Source organism: Lupinus angustifolius, chromosome LG01, assembly GCF_001865875.1.
Source record: "Lupinus angustifolius cultivar Tanjil chromosome LG01, LupAngTanjil_v1.0, whole genome shotgun sequence".
Classification (NCBI taxonomy): domain Eukaryota; kingdom Viridiplantae; phylum Streptophyta; class Magnoliopsida; order Fabales; family Fabaceae; genus Lupinus; species Lupinus angustifolius.
The window spans coordinates 2,404,623-2,423,311 of NC_032009.1; the positions used below are offsets into that span (position 1 = coordinate 2,404,623).

At 33.9% G+C, this 18,689-nt stretch overlaps 3 protein-coding genes across 6 annotated transcripts; 1 reads left to right on the forward strand and 2 right to left on the reverse strand.

Annotated features, from left to right (window-relative positions):
* Nucleotides 414–2,531, reverse strand: LOC109346653 (transmembrane protein 208 homolog). The gene is made up of 5 exons (XM_019586342.1): nt 2,422–2,531; nt 1,873–2,066; nt 1,620–1,704; nt 903–971; nt 414–812 (listed from the first exon to the last, which is right to left on the reverse strand). Exons 1-5 carry the CDS (start codon nt 2,503–2,505, stop codon nt 720–722), a joined length of 525 nt encoding a protein of 174 aa, XP_019441887.1. The 5' UTR covers nt 2,506–2,531; the 3' UTR covers nt 414–719.
* On the forward strand, nt 4,782–10,135 carry LOC109346661 (lactation elevated protein 1-like). Of its 2 annotated transcripts, none has more exons than XM_019586361.1 (15): nt 4,782–4,965; nt 5,295–5,582; nt 5,694–5,773; nt 5,967–6,061; nt 6,174–6,296; nt 6,505–6,574; nt 6,936–7,022; nt 7,121–7,186; nt 7,298–7,390; nt 7,701–7,757; nt 7,860–7,988; nt 8,082–8,172; nt 8,437–8,525; nt 9,101–9,294; nt 9,784–10,135. In XM_019586361.1, exons 2-15 carry the CDS (start codon nt 5,342–5,344, stop codon nt 9,878–9,880), a joined length of 1,512 nt encoding a protein of 503 aa, XP_019441906.1. In that variant the 5' UTR covers nt 4,782–4,965; nt 5,295–5,341; the 3' UTR covers nt 9,881–10,135. The 2 variants fall into 2 exon arrangements, with proteins under 2 accessions (XP_019441906.1, XP_019441898.1); XM_019586353.1 differs by having other exon boundaries at nt 5,310–5,582; nt 9,784–10,087.
* Nucleotides 11,339–18,306, reverse strand: LOC109346676 (5'-nucleotidase domain-containing protein DDB_G0275467). Of its 3 annotated transcripts, XM_019586389.1 has the most exons (14): nt 18,147–18,306; nt 17,856–18,060; nt 17,633–17,769; nt 17,519–17,553; nt 17,404–17,467; nt 16,999–17,100; nt 15,905–16,069; nt 15,521–15,631; nt 14,626–14,723; nt 13,765–13,888; nt 13,519–13,608; nt 13,059–13,103; nt 11,926–12,246; nt 11,339–11,612 (listed from the first exon to the last, which is right to left on the reverse strand). In XM_019586389.1, the coding sequence occupies exons 1-14, from the start codon at nt 18,195–18,197 to the stop codon at nt 11,586–11,588; spliced, it is 1,575 nt and encodes a 524-aa protein (XP_019441934.1). In that variant the 5' UTR covers nt 18,198–18,306; the 3' UTR covers nt 11,339–11,585. The 3 variants fall into 3 exon arrangements, with proteins under 3 accessions (XP_019441934.1, XP_019441926.1, XP_019441918.1); XM_019586381.1 differs by having other exon boundaries at nt 17,404–17,553; nt 18,153–18,306; XM_019586373.1 differs by having other exon boundaries at nt 17,404–17,553; nt 18,147–18,305.

The window sequence follows — 18,689 nt, forward strand, 5'->3', positions numbered from 1 at the left end:
AAGCTTTACTAAACATGCCCTCACAATCCCGACCACAAAAGAACTGTTGTATCATGCATGCTTAAAAAACGTTTTCGGCTTGTGCCTAGCCAAATGCCTTCCTTTGATGTTTTGAAATCAAATTAGCCCCTATTAGATGTTATAAAACAAAATCCACCAAAAAAAAGATGTTATAAAACATAAAAATGATTAGTTTGACCAATATTTCAATTTTTGGGAATCATTTTAATATTATTTCGTAAAGTTTGATTGGTCCAGGAATGGCCAGAAAAATTACGCGACTGGTGATCCATGTCCATTGAACAGTGCATAAACATATTTAAAACTTAAAATTACATCTACGGTTTCTATTTACTGGCTGCCTATGATGCTGCTCAATTTTAACTCCCATGCAGAACATTTCCGATGCCAAAGTAAACTCCATTTACGCAGTTATCCACAACATTCAATCTCCAATTTTTTTTAAAACATTTAACAACATTATACATCTTTCTGTAGCTAATGGCTCTTAATCCCATAGAGGTTGTTCTTTCCAAGACTTTCCAAACTGTATAAACATAAATGTTCTTGTTTCCTTTTCCTAAATGGAGGGCCATACATAAAGGGGATTGAAAATTCCATCAAATTTGCCTTATCTAACTTGGTGACCATACCTCCATCAATCTCAGCAACAAGTATTTGGGTTTACCTTATCTAACTAGGTGTAAACTCCAATCAAACTATCTAGTTCTTGACTTGAGAAACTTAGGTCTGGATGCTTTCTTCTCCATCTTTTCCCTCTTCTTGCGGGTTTTTTCATCTTCATATGGTTCCTAATTCACAGAAGGTGAGCGCAAATTAAGTGAGTATAGTCCTTTTGTGATCCAAATGCAAAATTAAAGAAGGTGAGTAGGTGACCATACCTCTGAACCACCACCAGGCAAAAATCCCTTGATGAAGCCAAAGGATTGGTATGCTCCAAAAGCTGGTATCTGCAATTATCAACAAAGGAGCAATTCTCAGTGACTTAAATCCGATGTTTATTATATTCACTTAGCAAGTGATAAATTAAAGGGCTTTACTAATTTTGTGCCATACACATTCCGTTATTGATGATAACTGTAACTTCTAATAGCAGATACATATATTTGAATTGAAATGGGGAAGGAAAACAAAGTGGCAATTCAAGCATTTCTCAGCCACGACTAAATTTGTACAGCTACACCAAATATGAACAAACTGCTATGTGTGTGTAACAGCCACTCAGGATTAATGTATAAAGCACATCATTTCTAATGCCTCCTCTCTTTAACGTTCCGGTTCCACATATGACAAATTGGTTGCTTTATGCCATATGAGAGTGAACAAAAAGTGCGCTTATAAGTGAAGTCTTTCTTCTGTTTTCCCCTAAAGATAGTAGTAGTACGATAGTATCCCTTCCTATGTTAACTAAGCCTTTACCTAACTATAGAAAATGATGGCCAAAACTAGAACAACTATCTTAATGAAGCTAAGACTGCATCTCAGAAGTGGTGCAACTGTAACATTATCAGCCCTAGATTCTAAAGGTATTTCACATTTTTTGTGCCAATATAGCCAACTAAACACTCACTCACGTATGAGCAGTTTATGAATCTTACCACAAGATATGTGTACCAGAACTTTCCAGAGATGATGGACATTACTTGCACAAAGCATGTTATGTAGACCACATCATGTAAATAGCTGCGAAAAATGAGAGGCAGTAAGCCAATAACACATATTATATGCAAAAGTAGAATACTGCAAAGATATCCAAAATTGCTGGACTTAATTTTTACTATAGTTTGGTTTCAAGTAAGAAGGTCACGGGGTAAAGGCACAGTAGATGAACAAGACAGGACGACGACATACCCACAAACTCCACCCGTAGACATATCAAATCCGCCATCTAAAAGTTCACCATCTTCGGCATAACTAGGGCTTGCCATCTTAGCCAGTTGCTGATATGGAACATAATATGATAAAGAAGTCACAACCAGGCCAATCCAGTTCTTCCAGGTGAACGTTGAATGGAAAATCAACATCCTTATTAATACATAGATAACCTGTTTAAAAGAAAACCAGTGAATTCAAGCATCAATAATCAATACACTAGTAAGTTAACTGAGACAACGTTAATTCATGCATAAAATCTCATATCAATGACTAATAATCATATATTTGATCATTTTTATTAAATCAACTAGTCTGTCAATTCTAGATATATTTCAAAATTAAAATCCAACCGCACACGGAATTGGATTAATTTCGAATCCTATCCCTAACCAGATCAGTCCATTATTTAACAACTTGTGAAGAATAAATTGAGCTCGTTTATTGAATCTACTCCAAAAATTAAATTAAAATTAAATTAGAATAATATGGAGCAGGAGAAAGTGATTAAGGAGAAAGAAACTTTACATTGCAGAAGATGATTACATAGCGGAGCTTAGTGATGTGACGAGCGTTCTCTTCCTTTCGTTTCTTAGCTCCCTGATTCGCCATCACCTTCAGCGATGGTGCTGTTGCTGATTTGATTCTGATTCTGATTCTGATTCTGCTTGGTGGAACTGCAGAGCTTTGAAAATGGGCCAGTCCATGAGCAATACTGTAGTGTTGGGCTCGATAGCTAACTACCCATGTTTGTAAAGCCCACTGGGCCTTGGGCTCACCTTACGCTATCAAAACCTTTAGTGGAGCATTTTTTTCTTTTCTCTACTTGCTGACTCTGTTTTTTTTTGTACTAACAAATGTATATCTTACCTTCTAGATAAGAAATTAATCATTTTTAAAGTTTGTGGGTGTCTCTCTCAATAAGTATTACTCCCAAAAATCAAACATTTGAATTTGAGATTTAGTGGAGACTTATATTACTTGTTGACTCTATTTGGGGAAGGAACTTTGCATTATTCTCAAAAGTAATTAAAATGACCCGTGACCGACCAAACACAACAATTAAAGCATCCCAATTCCCACATGAAGAAGAAAAGTAATAAAATACACAAATCTAATTTATAAGAAGAGAAAAAAATATATATGGACCAATAGTGTCAGAGTTTTTTACACAGTCAATATATTATTCATTATTCATTTTTAATTATCATTGACTTTTAAATAAAAGTATTACAAAAGAATAATAAATACTATATTAATTAAGTATAAATCTTAATGCATATATATTACACTCCTTTTACAATTTGACTCATTTTTGTGAGTTTGAATGTTAATATGGATGTGAAGAATTATCATGAAAATTGGTGTAGTTTGTAAGTATATCTGTGAACACTTTTTGAATAGTGGAGTATGATTATGAAGATCTCCCAAAAACCAACCTGAACTTATTATAATGAAAATAGTAAACGAATAAAATAGTGTGAAGGATTGATTTTTTTTTAATTTCAATCGCATGTTAAAGAGAATATTATCACAGTTTTTTGTCCAACACATATTATCGTCACTCTAGAACTTTAGTAATTAACAATTCAAACACGGTTTTTGTTTTACTCAACTTGGCCATTTTCCTTATTCTTTATCTGTTTTGCGTTTGCTGTATTCTCTGTTTCTCTCACTTTACTATAATGTCTATCTTTAAAGCAAAACAAGGATACTTTTGTAGTGCCATTTTATATAAGAAAATGCACAGAATCATTCAATTCGTTCAACTAAAACTGGCGGTGATAGTTTTTATTCTATATACTAAAACTAGCTTATATTCACCTTTCACCCTCCCATCAATTTTTGGTGCACCGAATCCACAATATTCATAACACCTTTAATTTAAATATTCATATAAAATTAATATACCATCTATTAATCATTTATATTACGTATATTTAAAAAATCGATCATGAACCAAATAATATCATAACAATGTAAAACATTCACTTTTCTCACATGATAATAAAAGTCATGCTATCATTTAGCTTGAGAATAAAGTATCTCTTCATATTAGCTCATATTAAGAAATAAATTATCTAATCAGAGAACTAAAATTTTAATATGTGTACTTTTATTAATATTTTTATAAAAAATATTAAATGGATATATGTCATGATTAGTAATCGAAGGATATAACTTATTAGATTTAATATGTATATATTGATAGTGTAAATATATTTTTATACTGTCAATGAATCATTCACTATTCATATATTAACCACTACATACTCTCAAATAAAAGTAATATATATCAGATGTGAGATAAACAAATTTATACTAACTTTGCATGGATGTTAATTCTCACTTATTTCTCCTCCTTAAATGATTCTCTATTCTTGTACGGATGAGCTATATTATGGCATGGGCAAAGAGAATCTAAACCGTCCAACAAGAGGGTAGATGAGAAAGAAGTAGGACCCTGGGGGATTATGGGCAGGTAGGCCTACCATAGGAAAGATCTCCCATACTATAAGTGTCCAAACTGATCAAAATGTGTTACTTAATTAAAAAATTATAAAAAACATAAATTAATATTTTATATTATTTGAGAAATATTATTAGTTAGAAATACGAAGATATAATCTTTTTGAGATGTTTGTCCCTGCCGGGCCAACATAGTAAATAAGATAAGAAACGGATAGAGATTGAGATGGTAGAGAATGGATGTGGACTTCAACGATATAATGAAGGCTCCACCTCATTAAACCATATCCTATGAATTTAATGAACTAAAAACATTAGGTGGATCAAGTTGTCGCATTATCTTATATCTCAAAAAAAAACTATTAAATGGAGGTACGGTAATCTTGTACGCTTTATCTAATGTTTTTTGTGTTAAGCTAATTTGTAACTTCTACCATCAACAGCATATTCTCTTCCCTTCTGAGGTGTTTTTTCCATTATTTTTTTCTTTTTTTCTTATTCTAGCGTGCAATCAAGTGAAACAAGCAAAACATGCGAGTTTCAGAGTCAAACATCATCGAAAACAAAAAAGACAAAAGCAATTAGCAAAAGGCAAAGGCTAAGGTATCATATCAATATTGTATAATCTCTCTTGTTCATGTTTTCTGGGATTATTCTTTTCTCCACTCAGATTCTTTTTTTATTACTTTTAATATTTTTTTTCCTGTAAATTTTGCGCCTTTCATTTCATTTTCTTTTACTATTCTTTTTTTCAACCATTGTCTTAATTTTCTTGCCAAAAAGGTTCCATCTTCAACAAAAAAAATCCTATTATATTGCAACGAATAAGGAATGTGTTTATGGTTTTTTTGAACGATGCATGCATTTAAATATTGAACAGTTGTCACAGAAACTTCCCATATATTTTGACTCAATCTTTTCTTTGTGATCAGTATATTTTATTTCAGCGATTCTTAGTATTTGTCTTCTGAGGTTGAAGATGAGAAACTTGGTGGTTCGTTCCTTACGCCAATTGCGACCAGGTTTTCATGGCCAAAGATGTATTTTGATCCGTGACCATGTTTCAGAAACACCACACCACTTTGAAAATTGCTATCATCATTTTCATAGTTCATCTTATACAGTTGTTGATTATGCTGAAGCCAACCTTGTTAAAAATCATTCATTTACAATAACCACAAGGGCTCTCTCAATTGATGCTGCAAAACTCACATACGAAGGTTTTATTTAATTATTTAGTGTTAATTTTTCTTTGTGCTGGATCAGAGAGAATTTGAATCTTGCTTATCCCTTTATTTAATTTGTATTCGAATTTGTTGTTTCGATTACAGAAACAAACAGAGCAGGGCCTCTTGTTGAGTATGAACGAAGAATTGCGAATGGTGAACTTGTAGAAGGTGATACCTTTCAGGTAACAATGTAGCTCAATCCATAAAGTATGAACATAAAATCATTAATGAAAAGGATTTTCCTACTTTGGTTTATTGATAAAATGACATTAGCTATTATTATATGGATTTGTTCATGTTATGTATTGGTAATTATTCCACTTAATCTTATTTTCATTCATTTAAGCATGTTTTATAATTCTTTGGGGGTGACAGATAGATACCCTGACAGAACTCCAGAGACTCTATGATGAGCTTGTTGAGAATGCTGATGTCTGCCAATTGGATCGAACAGTCGAAAAACTTGTAAGGTATTTATACTGTTTCCTGCTGATATATGTAATCAAATGTTGCAGTGTCTTTTTTTTGTTCTCGGACCATGTTCAGGGCTTCTGAATTTTATTTAACTTCTATTTTTCGCAGAACGGGGTGGTTGTGGTCTCGTCTGTTGTCACATCCTTCTTACTCACCTGTAAAAGGTCTATATCTTTATGGAGGAGTGGGTACTGGTAAAACTATGCTCATGGACCTTTTTTTTGATCAATTGTGAGTTAGACATGGATTTCTGTTCCATTGATCTTTCTTAACTTGCTATCTTAGTTGCCATTGAATTTCATATTTTTCAAGTGACAATATAGGAAGAATATGAGGCATTTTTTGTATTTTACTGAAGTGTGTTCTTATGAGGGTATATCCTCATTATCTGATCATCTTCATATCTTGTCTCTCAATGCTTGTTGTTTTCCTTCCCCAGGCCCTCTAATTGGAGGAAATCGAGGATCCATTTTCATGACTTCATGTTGAATGTACATAGTCTATTGCAAGTAAGTTTGCTGAACCCATTGATTAGCTCTGAAATGTAGATAAAAGGGGACTAAAACCCCTCATGACTTTATATTTACTTTTAATGCATGTTGAAGTACTGTTTTATCAATTCAATCACAGTTGACTATTCTTTGATCCAAGTTAGCTATAATTGAACTGCATTTCTCATAAGGAAAAGTTCTAAATATTTTGTATACTTTTAGAGTAAGAAATTGTTTAAGAATCGTTAAGCTATTCAAAAGTGGTCTAATGCTTTGAGCATTAATAAATTTTGTTTGTAGTTTCTACATCATGTATGCATAATTTGCACAAAGAATAAGAGGAGGCTTATCTCTAATTTCCTGTTGTGTATCTATGTAGAAGCATAAGGGGTTGTCAGATCCACTTGATGTTGTTGCAGAAGAAATTTCTGAAGAGACAGTTTTACTATGTCTTGATGAATTTATGGTAAATTCTTTAGTATAACAGTTATTTTTTATAGCAATAGCTCACATGTTTTGTACTTTAATGCCATTACTTGAGATTTGTTATCTGGATTTTCTTAGGTAACTGACGTTGCCGATGCATTGATACTTAACCGCTTGTTTGGACATTTATTCAGCAAAGGAATTGTAAGTAATATAACCACACAGAAACCTCTCTAAAAGATGTTATTTTATGGGATTATTGCCTAATTAATTTCAAAATTTGCATTTCCCCAATGTGTCTGAACACAACTATAGATTCTAGTTTCCACTTCAAATCGTGCTCCGGACAATCTATATGAGGGTGGACTGCAGAGGGATCTCTTTCTACCCTTTATTGCAACATTGAAGGTATGCATCTAATGTTTTCATAGTTGAATTGGTGTCAGATAGGCTATTCTTAAGCTTCATCATATTGTTAATAAGCCCGAAGCTTGAAGCTCAATGAAATTAATGATTCGAGAATTTAGCCAAGTTGATGCTGGCATAGTGGCATGAACCAAATTCAATTAGGGTTTTAGCAGTTGTTTCCTTTACAAAATATTAATGCCCTGTTCCGAGGAATACTTTTATGTGTGTTTTATTGAAGAAAGTAAAGACTCCTGTGCACATAGCCATATATAGAGTTTTTCCTAATATGTGTAGTTGTGTACTGATGTAGGAAAGATGTGTAGCACATGCAATTGGCTCATCAGTTGACTATCGTAAAATGACTTCGGTATGACATACATACATACTCTTGCATCTGTTAATATTTCTCATAAATTCCTATTAAGTTCTCAAATTGTTGGATTTATCCCCGCACCGATTTGGATTGCAGGGTGAGGAAGGATACTATTTGGTTGGCAGAAACTTATCTGTCATTCTTCAGCAAAACTTTCAACAGTTGATTGGAGAAGTCACGGCTATTCCCCAACAAGTGGAAGTAGTAATGGGAAGGACACTGCAAGTACATACTAAACTTTTAAATTGAAGAGAAATGTATAGAGCACATGATTAATATTATTATCAATTTTAATCTAATTGCATTTTCATTAATCAGGTTCCGCTAGGAGCTAATGGATGTGCCTATTTTACATTTGAAGAACTATGTGACAGACCTCTTGGGGCTGCAGATTATTTCGGATTATTCAGTAAGTCATATCCATTTGGGAGTTGGTTATGTTGTTTTTTTGGGAATTGTAAATGAGGATGATAAAAGTGGCTATGTTTTGAAGTTTTGATAAAAATCAGATAGTGATTTCATTTGTGGAAACATTGGTTGTTTTCTCCCATCATATTGATTTGTGTTTTCCCTTTAAATATGTGTTATCCTTTATACATTTTCAAAACTTCCAATATATAATAGATCCATTAACCAGTCTTACACAGAATGCCTCGATTCTTTGTTTTTGCAGAGAAATTTCATACCTTAGTACTGGAAGGGATCCCAATTTTTGGGCTTAGCAATAAATCAGCTGCTTATAGATTCGTCACTTTAGTCGATGTAAGTCCCTTTCCATGCCTAAAATGGGTTGCTCGTGTTTAAACTTTCTGCTGCAAGTTTGATTTATAATTTTTGTCTAGCCTTTAGTGTTTTAAGAGTTCAATCTGTTCAAGTCAAATCCTACCTATATAATAAGCCAGTCATTTGCCCTCTTGCATCGGGTGTTATGTGAATTTCTTGTGTTCATTTTTTCTTGATTTATGAAGGATGCTGAGTTTTCATAAACTGGACTAAAAATCATTGAGTCTGTTGCTATACATGTATTCGTATTCATGAATATATATATATATATATATATGCATTGCACATCTATCTCCTTCTACAAGATAAATACATAGAGAACTAGAAAACCTGAAGACTAAATGCTTAGAATTCATCCAGAATATCCAGCAATAAATAACTCCTATGAGTAAAGTCTCATGCCTGAAGATGGAATAAAATAATTTTCTTTAAGAACATGAAGCTTAGGGCACTGACAAGTTGTTGGGGGTGAATATGCATTTTTCTCTTCTGTTCTCATTTCCCTTAAGCGTCAGAGTACAACAAAATGATGTTTTGTATCATTGCGATTACAGGTGATATATGAGAACAAGGTTAGACTATTGTGTACAGCTGAGGGGAGTCCTCATGAAATTATGGAAAAAATAGTAACAATATCTGAGGGTAAACTAATGGCACCCAGAACCTCTTCAAGGTCAAGAAAAAGTGATGTATCAGATCTTTGCGTCGACAATGAACTGGGGTTTGCAAAAGACCGAACCATTAGTAGGTATAATCTCCACACAAAAAACTTCTTATCTATTTATTTTTGTAACAATGTTATTTGATTTTACCATTTCAATCAACTTATGTGAGTAGGAACATGGAAACTATCTCAATATTGATATGTTGTCAAATTATCTAGAGCATCTAAGATTTCAGGAACAAGCTCTAGTGGTTTATGTATTCTCAGAGCCACAGAAATTGCACCCTTGTGTTTTAGTAATAAATATTTCATGTAATTGGAAAAACTTAGATGTCTGTCTATAGTACCCGGAGCAGATTACGGCTTGATTCATATAGTCAGCTTGCATTATTTCTCACAAAAATCATATTTTTCGGCGAAGTTATAAAAGTACCTTTGTTAGACATCACTAAGAATTAAAAGGCAATATAAGAGAAGATAGATAATTTAAGGGATCCTTCATGGCACCACAATTATTCCTACATACATGTATATGTTTTTCCAGTTTCTGACTGTCACATAAATTTGGTGCAGACTTACAGAGATCACCAGCAAGGAGTACTTAGAGCATCATGCCGCCGTGTTAGAAGAAAAGAAACTAAATGTGGCTCAGAATATAGTTCAAGCTTGAAGAAATGATTCAAAACTTCATAATAGTTTAGTTCCTCTATTTAAATACCTTGTGCAATGTTTGTGACAACCAATAATTTAAAACAAGATTCACCCATCTGCAGATCATTAGATTTTGCATCTGCACAGGGAGAGGTGTGTTTTATTAGTATCAATCAAATAGTTACTAGCATTTCCCAAAATAATGTATAACTGAATGATGTAGTATAAAAACTCAAATTTTAATGGAATGAGGTTTGAGAATAGCCTTTGGTACTTGTGTTGCTTTGTTCATGCTTCGATTCTTAATCTTGTTGCATCATTATTGTGGGCACCGTTCTTTTCAAAACAAAACATGAAGGGAAAAAAAAGATGGATGGTGAGGGTTGTTTCTTCAGAAACATCCTCTTACTCTGTAAGACTAGTAGTAATTTCACGATTGTCTTCATTGTTCATCAAAACATAGTTTGCATTCAATTCTATTGTGGGGACTCTGGAAGGAAATCATTCTACGAACACACTGCACACAACTCATGTACTTTGTCTACTATGTTCATTTTAACTATAACAAGTGGTTGGTTTCCACCATACTGGACTACTGGTTATCTTTTTTTAGTTGGATTTCTGGTTGCTTTTCTCTTACTGTATAAAAGCATGATATGAACAAAAAATGCAATAGATTTCACTCTTTTTAAAATAACTCAAGCAAGTTTTTCTTCATAGATTTTGCCATTCCATTTCTTGTCGCTCCCTCCCTTACTATCATTTCAATCATAGCCTAAGACAAACATTCCAGCAGAAGTATAGATTTTGGTATCTAAAAATCTTGTGTTAATGCTTTATTCTCAAAAACAATTTGGCTGCAGTTATTTCATTGTCTCTACTTTGGATGGTCAAATTTAATTCTGAATCCTACCTTCAATCCTATAAACTTTTTGAATGGTCCTTATACTTCTAAAAAAATTGGTTCCATATTGACTCGTAAGGAACAATAAATCGAGTTTCTGGACCTTATTTAAGTGCAATACATTGTGTGAATTAGAACCATCATTTCCAAGTTCTTAACATACAAACTTTTATCTAACTTGTATCCCACAGTCAAGTCATTAACCTACAGTTTTCTGGGGGAAAACCATCAACCAACAATATCGTCATGATTGCAAATAAACTCATGATAAGACCGTAGAACCATTTATGATCGTAAGATGTGACAAAACTTCATGCTGACGTTGATAGGCAGCAGTTTCTTCCACATAAGACTCGTGGCTAGTGACAACTTGCTGATATATATGCATTTATAGCAAGTGCTGCAATAAATTTTATCAACCATAAACAAATCAGGGGGATGTTAACTTGAATGGTCGCAACATGAAGAAATAAACCTTTTTTCTATGTATAGAAGCAATATTTTTCTGATTTCTTTTTCCATTAAAAATGGAAGTGAAGTATATCGAACAATGTTGCGAGTTTGTAACACCAAATTTCTTTTTTCATTAAAAATTGCAGTTAAGTATATCGAAGGATGTTGCAAGTTTGAAAAACCAACATGAGGTGCAGAAATCAGGAACAAAAAGAATGAATTTGAATCTACTGGTTACTGCTGCGACAAGTGACTTCTAGTTGCACCTCTAATGAATTGTTAACTTGAACCGCCACATCAGTACTCCTTTAGAACTTAGAATCAAGAATGCCATTAATCATTTGAATGATTTTCGAGGACTACTTCATCAGGTTCTGAACAAACTTGAAGGAACCTATAAAAGAATTATGAAAAATCAAGGAGTTATATTGAGAAAGCGCGGGAGGAAGCCGGAAATATGTAAAATTTTCATGTTTTCCATGCATGCACATCTATCTCCATCCAAAAAAATAAATACCTAATGAACTGCCAAACAACTGAGGTATCATTGTATCAGTCAAGCTAAAATACGAGAGAACTTAAATATGCTCCCTCAACCGAGAGGCTTGAAATGGAATAACAATAAGTGGAATTTTATTTTCAATTTTTGAAGAGAAAAGAAGACACTGCTTAGTGAATTATATAACTTTTCTAAAGAAATTTATTACCTTGACATGATGAGGCATGATCTTGATATCAAAAGGAACATGGAGCCATGCTTCAGGTGAATGTAGTAGAAAATTCTCTGGTTTACTGGTATAAACATCTGCATACTGATGAATGTTGTAAGCAAAAGCAGATTCTTGACCTGTGCTGGTCAGGAATGTAGCTCCGAAAGATCTATTAAACATCATTTTCATCTTGTTGCGCGCATTTTGCCTCTCCTCATTAAGTTCTTCTAGAAGTGAAGTACAAGCTGCAGTTCTCAGACTATTAGCTGTAGTTGCATGCAACTTACCAAGTAGATCCTGTATTATATGAAACTTTGCCTGCAACAACAGGATTCAGTGCATAAAATAGGACAGCTTTAAGATGCAGCTAAAGAAAGCAATTACGCTGTTCAACGCAAATCAAAACAGAGAATTATTGACCTTCTAGAATAACTAGAAAATACTGTTTATTTATAAATTCTTTTGAACAACAATAAAGGCATGATGCAAGTCTAATGAATCACTGGCGTGGTTGTACCAATTTCCACTGGAAAGCAAGGATACATTCAGCACTACACTACTCTCTCTCTCTCTCTGTCAGCACTACACTACTCTTTTTCCCTCCCCCTCTCTCACATATGTGCAGTTCTAGCATTTCACAATGTCAGCACATATGCATGTGAAGTTCTTCTGTCAAGTTTTCAATAAATATAATGCATGTAATCATGAATTTGGCTCACTTTTAGATGACAAATCATTAACATGTTATTACAAAGAAAAGAATGAGAAAAACAATGGTTCTGACAATGCTCACTAAGAATAGAAAATAAACAACTAGATGACCATCTGACTCTTGAGAAAACAATAAACATGTGTCCTCTACTAGTAGATAAAACACTGTATAGGCATATGCAATATAATTAACAACAATTTCCATACATCTCCCAAATTTCTCATGAACCATTTGCTCCTTACACAAACACCATTTAGACAAATCTAAAACAAAAGGAACCATAAAGTAGTTTATAGTAATGATCTTAAATACAATCACTTAGAAAAAGTAAACATGAAACATCTACTGTATATAAGCTTAGAAAGCATGAACCTGCAAAGAAATAATCTCAATATGAACAAAATCTGGAGAAGGATACCTGCTCATACCGGTAACTATCTCCGTTTTGTATTTGTATTTCACTCTGCATTATTAAATAAAAATTCCAATTAAACGTGTATGTATCTGATGTTACTAGAAACAGAGTTCAATGTGAATCAGTGCCTCAAGAAGAAAAAGTTGAAACTAAAATACTCCACAGACATAATTTCGTTCTGGAATATATGTATATTGATAATGGAGACTATAAAATACAGAGGTAGCCCCCTGAGCACAACTGAAATGGAAATGCAGAAAACAAGAAGAAACAGAAGCAAAACCTATGGGGTTCCAGACACCAGGAAGCTTCCACTAACTAAACTTTCCCAATTTTCACTCAATACATGCCTACCTCACTCTCAGCCCAATGACCCTTATCAGTGATTCTCAATCATTTCCTCTTGATTCCCTACAAGCATGCTAAAAAACCAACATGGAAATGGATTAGATAGCAGATATACCTCTAGTTCATGGATGATTGCAGCAGTGCGCCAACCTGCCTTTGAGGGGCCTCTCAAATCACTAAATAGGTGATCTCCAAAATATATCACCTGATGAAAAATGTGGATTTTAGCACTCTAAAGGCAACACGTGAAAAAACCTTAATGTTAAATATCATGTTTCATTTACAATATTAAAACATTGTAAAATTTAAGTCAATAGAAACATTACATGCCATAGCTTATGAAATGTCAAATAAAGCATACCTCCGGGCCTTTCCACTTGGTTATTTGGAGAAATGATTTGAGGCATCCATGGTAATAAATTTTATTTGGAAGAAATGCATCAACCTTGGTAAAAGTTAATGTGTCCTTCTCCGTGTCATAACAACTGTGTGGAAGAGTCAACTATTCAGGAACTTTCCAAACAAATCAAGAATATGATCTATCCGAGAAGACAGAAATTAAAAAAAAAAGTTTTACTTTAGTATATGGTATCAACCCACAGTCCCACACTATACCCAATCCTGAGTAGAACAACCAACAACAACAACTAAGTTTTTATCTCATTAGGTGGTGTTGGCTACATGGATTGAACAACGTCACAATGTTCTATCATAAATCATGTTCATTGACAAAGCATTAAGCTCTAACTCTTTCTTTATCATTTCTCGTACGGTTTTTTTGGTCTCTCTCTTCCTCTAGGAGTTGGACTAGCTTTCGTTTGATCTATTCTCCTTACGGGGGCTTCTATCAGTCTCCTCCACACATGCCCAAACCACCTAAGACACGATTTTACCATTTTTTCTACAATAGGAGCTCAATCCCGAATAGAACAATCACTTAAGTGTTTCAGGGGTGTGTTTTCCATTTCCCTCTAATTACTGTAATTCTAAAAGAGGGTAACATCGAAAGCACAGACTTGAGGTCAGTTTTATTCATTTCATAATGATAAAAAAATATCGGAGTAGCATATCATGGGCGATTATTATCCTTGCTAAAACAAATTCAAAATAAGAAACATTAAGCTAGAAATAGATAACAAATATCATATCACATAGCAAATACACGGGTTGAGGGAAAATGTAAAATACATCAAAAGAACCAATTACAACATAGGATACAAACCGGAAGGGGTGCTCAGAGGTATAAAACTGTGGTTTTCTGGCCTTAGCAATCACAACATCAAACAGTTCCGTCCAGGACCCACTATAATCCGGAGAATCCTAATCAACATTCAAGGATAAATTCAAGGATAACTAAGCATCCAAACAATTAAAAGAGAACCGCAAGTATCACATATAAGTGAGTGTGCCGTTGTGTGCCTCAAATAACTGTAATATATGGCTATCCCTCCCTTTTAAAAAATCATTTTCAAGCAAGTTTCAGCAAAATTTGGTCTTCTCATTAAAAAACAGGAGGAAAAAATGTATCCAGCCTTAGCAACCACTTATAAACATAAAAGCGTACACATTTTTCACTGATGAAGAGTAAATTCTTGTAAGAAATAACAGGGAATGAGTAATAACTAAAATGGAACCCACCTAAAGCTGAAGTATATCCACTTATGTATTTGTCTTACCATGTGTGCACTATTCTAAGGTCTGGATAGGTATGTCTTGCAATAAATAACAAGACCACAACTTCCTTATTCTCCATAAATTTGTAATAATGTTGGATATCCATCCCCGCAAGGTTTTAAAATAAATAGTGCATCTAATTTAAGTGAGAAAAGTGAAAACTGTGCAATTATATCTCCATCCTAGACACTTTCATCATCTGAATGTAAATTCCCCTGTCATATTAGTTATAACTGATTGCACTTTTCATCATTACTCTTTGGCACCCTTTGAAGAATATTTGCAACAGGGTGAAAAAGTGCAGAAGTGTTTAAAGTTGGAACTTTGAGGTTTTTGAATGGATTGACCCTAAACTGATACAATTTTCCAAAAATTAAAAAGGAAAAATAAACTTTAACTGGTACAGTGAGTCATAAAAAAAAACTTTCATGAGGAGCAGTTACCTCTAACATAAAACGCATTCCTTCATTAACAAAGTAATAAGGAGAATTAGTCAACAAGAAAAGCTTCTTCCCCCTCTCCCTTAGCAACTTGAGAAATTGTAATATCTTCACCTGAAATATTAACCCACAAATGAACAACAACTCCAGACTATCAACCAAAGAGTAGAATAACTAAATTTGATAATAAGTCCATATGAAGAAACAAGTTTATCCATCTTCATAATAGACAGGTAAAAAATATACAGTTTAACTTAATTGAGAAACTAGACCATGAAATGGATGTTCATTCATATTGTAGACCAGTAACTGCAACATTTGTTGAACAAGTTCAGGGACAATGCCACAACACAGTTAATGAATATGTGTATAATAGTTTGAACTTACATTTTTCATCAAGTATATGTGTGGATTAGAGAGAATTGTTCTATGAACCAAGCCACTTCGATGGACATGCTCAATTGCACGAAAAACATCTTCATAAATGTAGGAAGCATCAAATTCCAGCTTAGCATCAACAAAATATTGCACTATATCTGCAAGGAGGCATGCCTACAAAGTAAATTTACAAAACAATCAGCTCTCAACCTAAGATTTTGTGGTTGAAAGAGACTTCGCTGGTCAATAAAATACCCAGGGAGGGGCAGATGAAATTGGCAAGGGCGTTTTAACTTTCAAGAAAAATTTCAAATTTTGAGAGGATCAACTCTATGCTATAGGAATTTTCCCCTAAAAATATAGGTTTAGTTAAAGAACATGAAAGGTTGGGAAACCTATTCCACCCTTGGTGATCAAGCAACTTAACCCTTATTGGTTTGAGAGATCTACTTAACCATGCAAACCAGATTTTGTATTCAGAATTCGATCTGAAGGAAACCGAGATTTTATGGTAGCTTCATATCTAAAACAAAAACTTTGAGTGTCTTAAGTCTTAACAGTAAACAATAGAAAGAACAGCCAATTGAAGAAGTAAGAGGAACTTAACAATTCATGCACGGGGAACAAAACCCATTAATAAAAGTGAACGGCTCAGTGCACAAGGCTACTTCCAGCCAATTTTTAGCTCTGTTCTATTTACATGTTACTGAAGCAACTGCTCTTCATTAGCAAAGGTGATACAATCCCGGTCCCATGCTATTCCTTATTGCTTACAAGATAGTAATGACAAGGGACAAATTTTGCTCCTCGTTCCACAACTCAAGTCTATTTCTCTAGATATGTTCCAGCCCTAAACAGTGAAAGATACTACTGCAGGTTTACTCTGGATGAACTTTGAAGATAGTTTGTTGATGGCGGTCAATTATTTGTCAGTAAAACTTTCAGCCAATATACACACTCAACAGAACGATAATCTTTTTTTTTTAAACCCACTCCATAAAATTTCACTAGACAGAGCTCCAACACTCTTCCTACAGCACCAAAGCTCCCCAAACCAAGTATCAGATAGTTATCATTGAATGAGAAAACCACAGGGAACTAACCTCGCTAAAGCAGAAAAAATCCATCAAACCAACAAGTGACCGGGCATGATCACGACCAATATGTCGTGTGCCATATATCTTGCGTATTCCCATAGAGCTTAGCTGCAAAATCATTTTGAAAAACGAAATTTGTTTTAAATAAAATTACCGCAATATTCCATTTTTGTTTTACTTGACAAAACAAGATACAAATGGCTTGTCAAACAGAATAGACAACCAGGATGATTCAATACAGGCATTTAATATCTTTATTATACAATGTATAAGACTCTTAACAGAGTTCAAATTGTATTTGCTTTTCAGAACATTTAGACACAACAGATAAAAAACCAAATCGAAATAACAGTATATACAAACATGACACATCTTTGTGCCTAATGAAACAAAAGAATCAGTGACAAATACCTTGTGTCGACCAAAGTAGCACCCATCAGTCTCAATCGAACCGAAGAAATCAAGCTTCATGAGGCACCCTTTTAACTTGTCATAGTAAAGGCCTCTAATAGGGAAAGTTGGATCATATTTAAAATTCATGCAACCCTCAGGATACCTAAGCTGAAAGAATAAGCAGCAAGAAGATTAAGGAAAAAGAAACAGTTAAGAGCACGAATACAACCGTTTGAACTAAACAAACCTCGTTAACCATGTATTCCTTGGCAAGGTCATAAATCAGAGTCTGCAAATGTGATGAGTAATGTGCTAACGTGTAATCGTAGTCGAATCCATATACTTCCAATTTATCCAATCTCAAGTTTTTGTTCACATATATGCCTAATTCAATACACATAAAAGAACGAAAATAGATCAATATTCAAAAGCAACGAACCAAACTAAAAAGAAATGTTGAGTGAACGAACCTTTGGGATTCATTTTGGGCATATCTTTGATAGCATCAGGAATATTGAGAAAACTGTGTTTCGCGGCTTCGAATTCGCGACGGAGCGCGGCAATCTCCTCGTCGTGAAGCGAGTGGTTAACGGCGTCGGGTTTCAATACACTCTGTTGCGAAGATTCGAGAACACTGTAGGTTCGGGAGGTTCCCGGAGATGAAAACGGCGTCGTCTGAATAAAGTAAAAAGAAGAAGAACGAATTAATAATTAATAGTAATGAGAAATAAATATAAAGGAAGAAAGAGAGTAATACGTACATGTACGGAGAAGCGTAGTTGAAGAAGGTTACGAATGCGAAAGGAAGCCATTTCAATTTTCAAGTTTTAACTGTGAGAAGAAGAAAATGTGCAGAGAGTACACGCGCCCACTGAATCAGACGGGAAATAGAGGCGAAGTGACGCTATTTCCTAACTAATTTTAGTGTCTTCCCCCGCCTTCTCATTTATGCAACTTTGCCCCCACATTCTAAATATCGGAGAGTTCAGTACTAAAGAGTTCAATACTGAAAAGGAATCTTCTTCCATTCCAAGTTTAAATGTCTATGACTCGTTATGGTAAGAGAATTTTAGTAACAGAAAATTGTTTTTAAAATCAGTTCATTTAAATACGAATTAATAGTTGAAATATTTTAAAATATATATATTTTATCATTTTCTTTGATAAAAAATAAATATAATCATGACCCCAATTTAAAATAACAATTGATGAAGTAAAATTTATAACTTGTTATGCATATAGAACAACCATAGATATATATAGCCTCCAACTAAAATGTGGCATAATCATTGCAAAATGATGTT

What these genes read in the sequence shown, in the direction of transcription:
- LOC109346653 (XM_019586342.1), bottom strand. Translation starts at nt 2,505, where the DNA reads ATGGCGAATCAGGGAGCTAAGAAACGAAAGGAAGAGAACGCTCGTCAC. An exon ending in ATGTAATCATCTTCTGCAAT is followed by an intron (nt 2,067 to 2,421) that starts GTAAAGTTTCTT and finishes TCTTTTAAACAG; the next exon opens with GTTATCTATGTATTAATAAG. An exon ending in TCTGGTACACATATCTTGTG is followed by an intron (nt 972 to 1,619) that starts GTAAGATTCATA and finishes TGATAATTGCAG; the next exon opens with ATACCAGCTTTTGGAGCATA.
- LOC109346661 (XM_019586361.1), top strand. Translation starts at nt 5,342, where the DNA reads ATGAGAAACTTGGTGGTTCGTTCCTTACGCCAATTGCGACCAGGTTTT. An exon ending in ACAGTCGAAAAACTTGTAAG is followed by an intron (nt 6,062 to 6,173) that starts GTATTTATACTG and finishes TATTTTTCGCAG; the next exon opens with AACGGGGTGGTTGTGGTCTC. An exon ending in GATTCGTCACTTTAGTCGAT is followed by an intron (nt 8,526 to 9,100) that starts GTAAGTCCCTTT and finishes TTGCGATTACAG; the next exon opens with GTGATATATGAGAACAAGGT.
- LOC109346676 (XM_019586373.1), bottom strand. Translation starts at nt 18,197, where the DNA reads ATGGCTTCCTTTCGCATTCGTAACCTTCTTCAACTACGCTTCTCCGTA. An exon ending in GAATGCGTTTTATGTTAGAG is followed by an intron (nt 14,724 to 15,520) that starts GTAACTGCTCCT and finishes AATGTTGATTAG; the next exon opens with GATTCTCCGGATTATAGTGG. An exon ending in CAATCATCCATGAACTAGAG is followed by an intron (nt 13,104 to 13,518) that starts GTATATCTGCTA and finishes TTAATAATGCAG; the next exon opens with AGTGAAATACAAATACAAAA.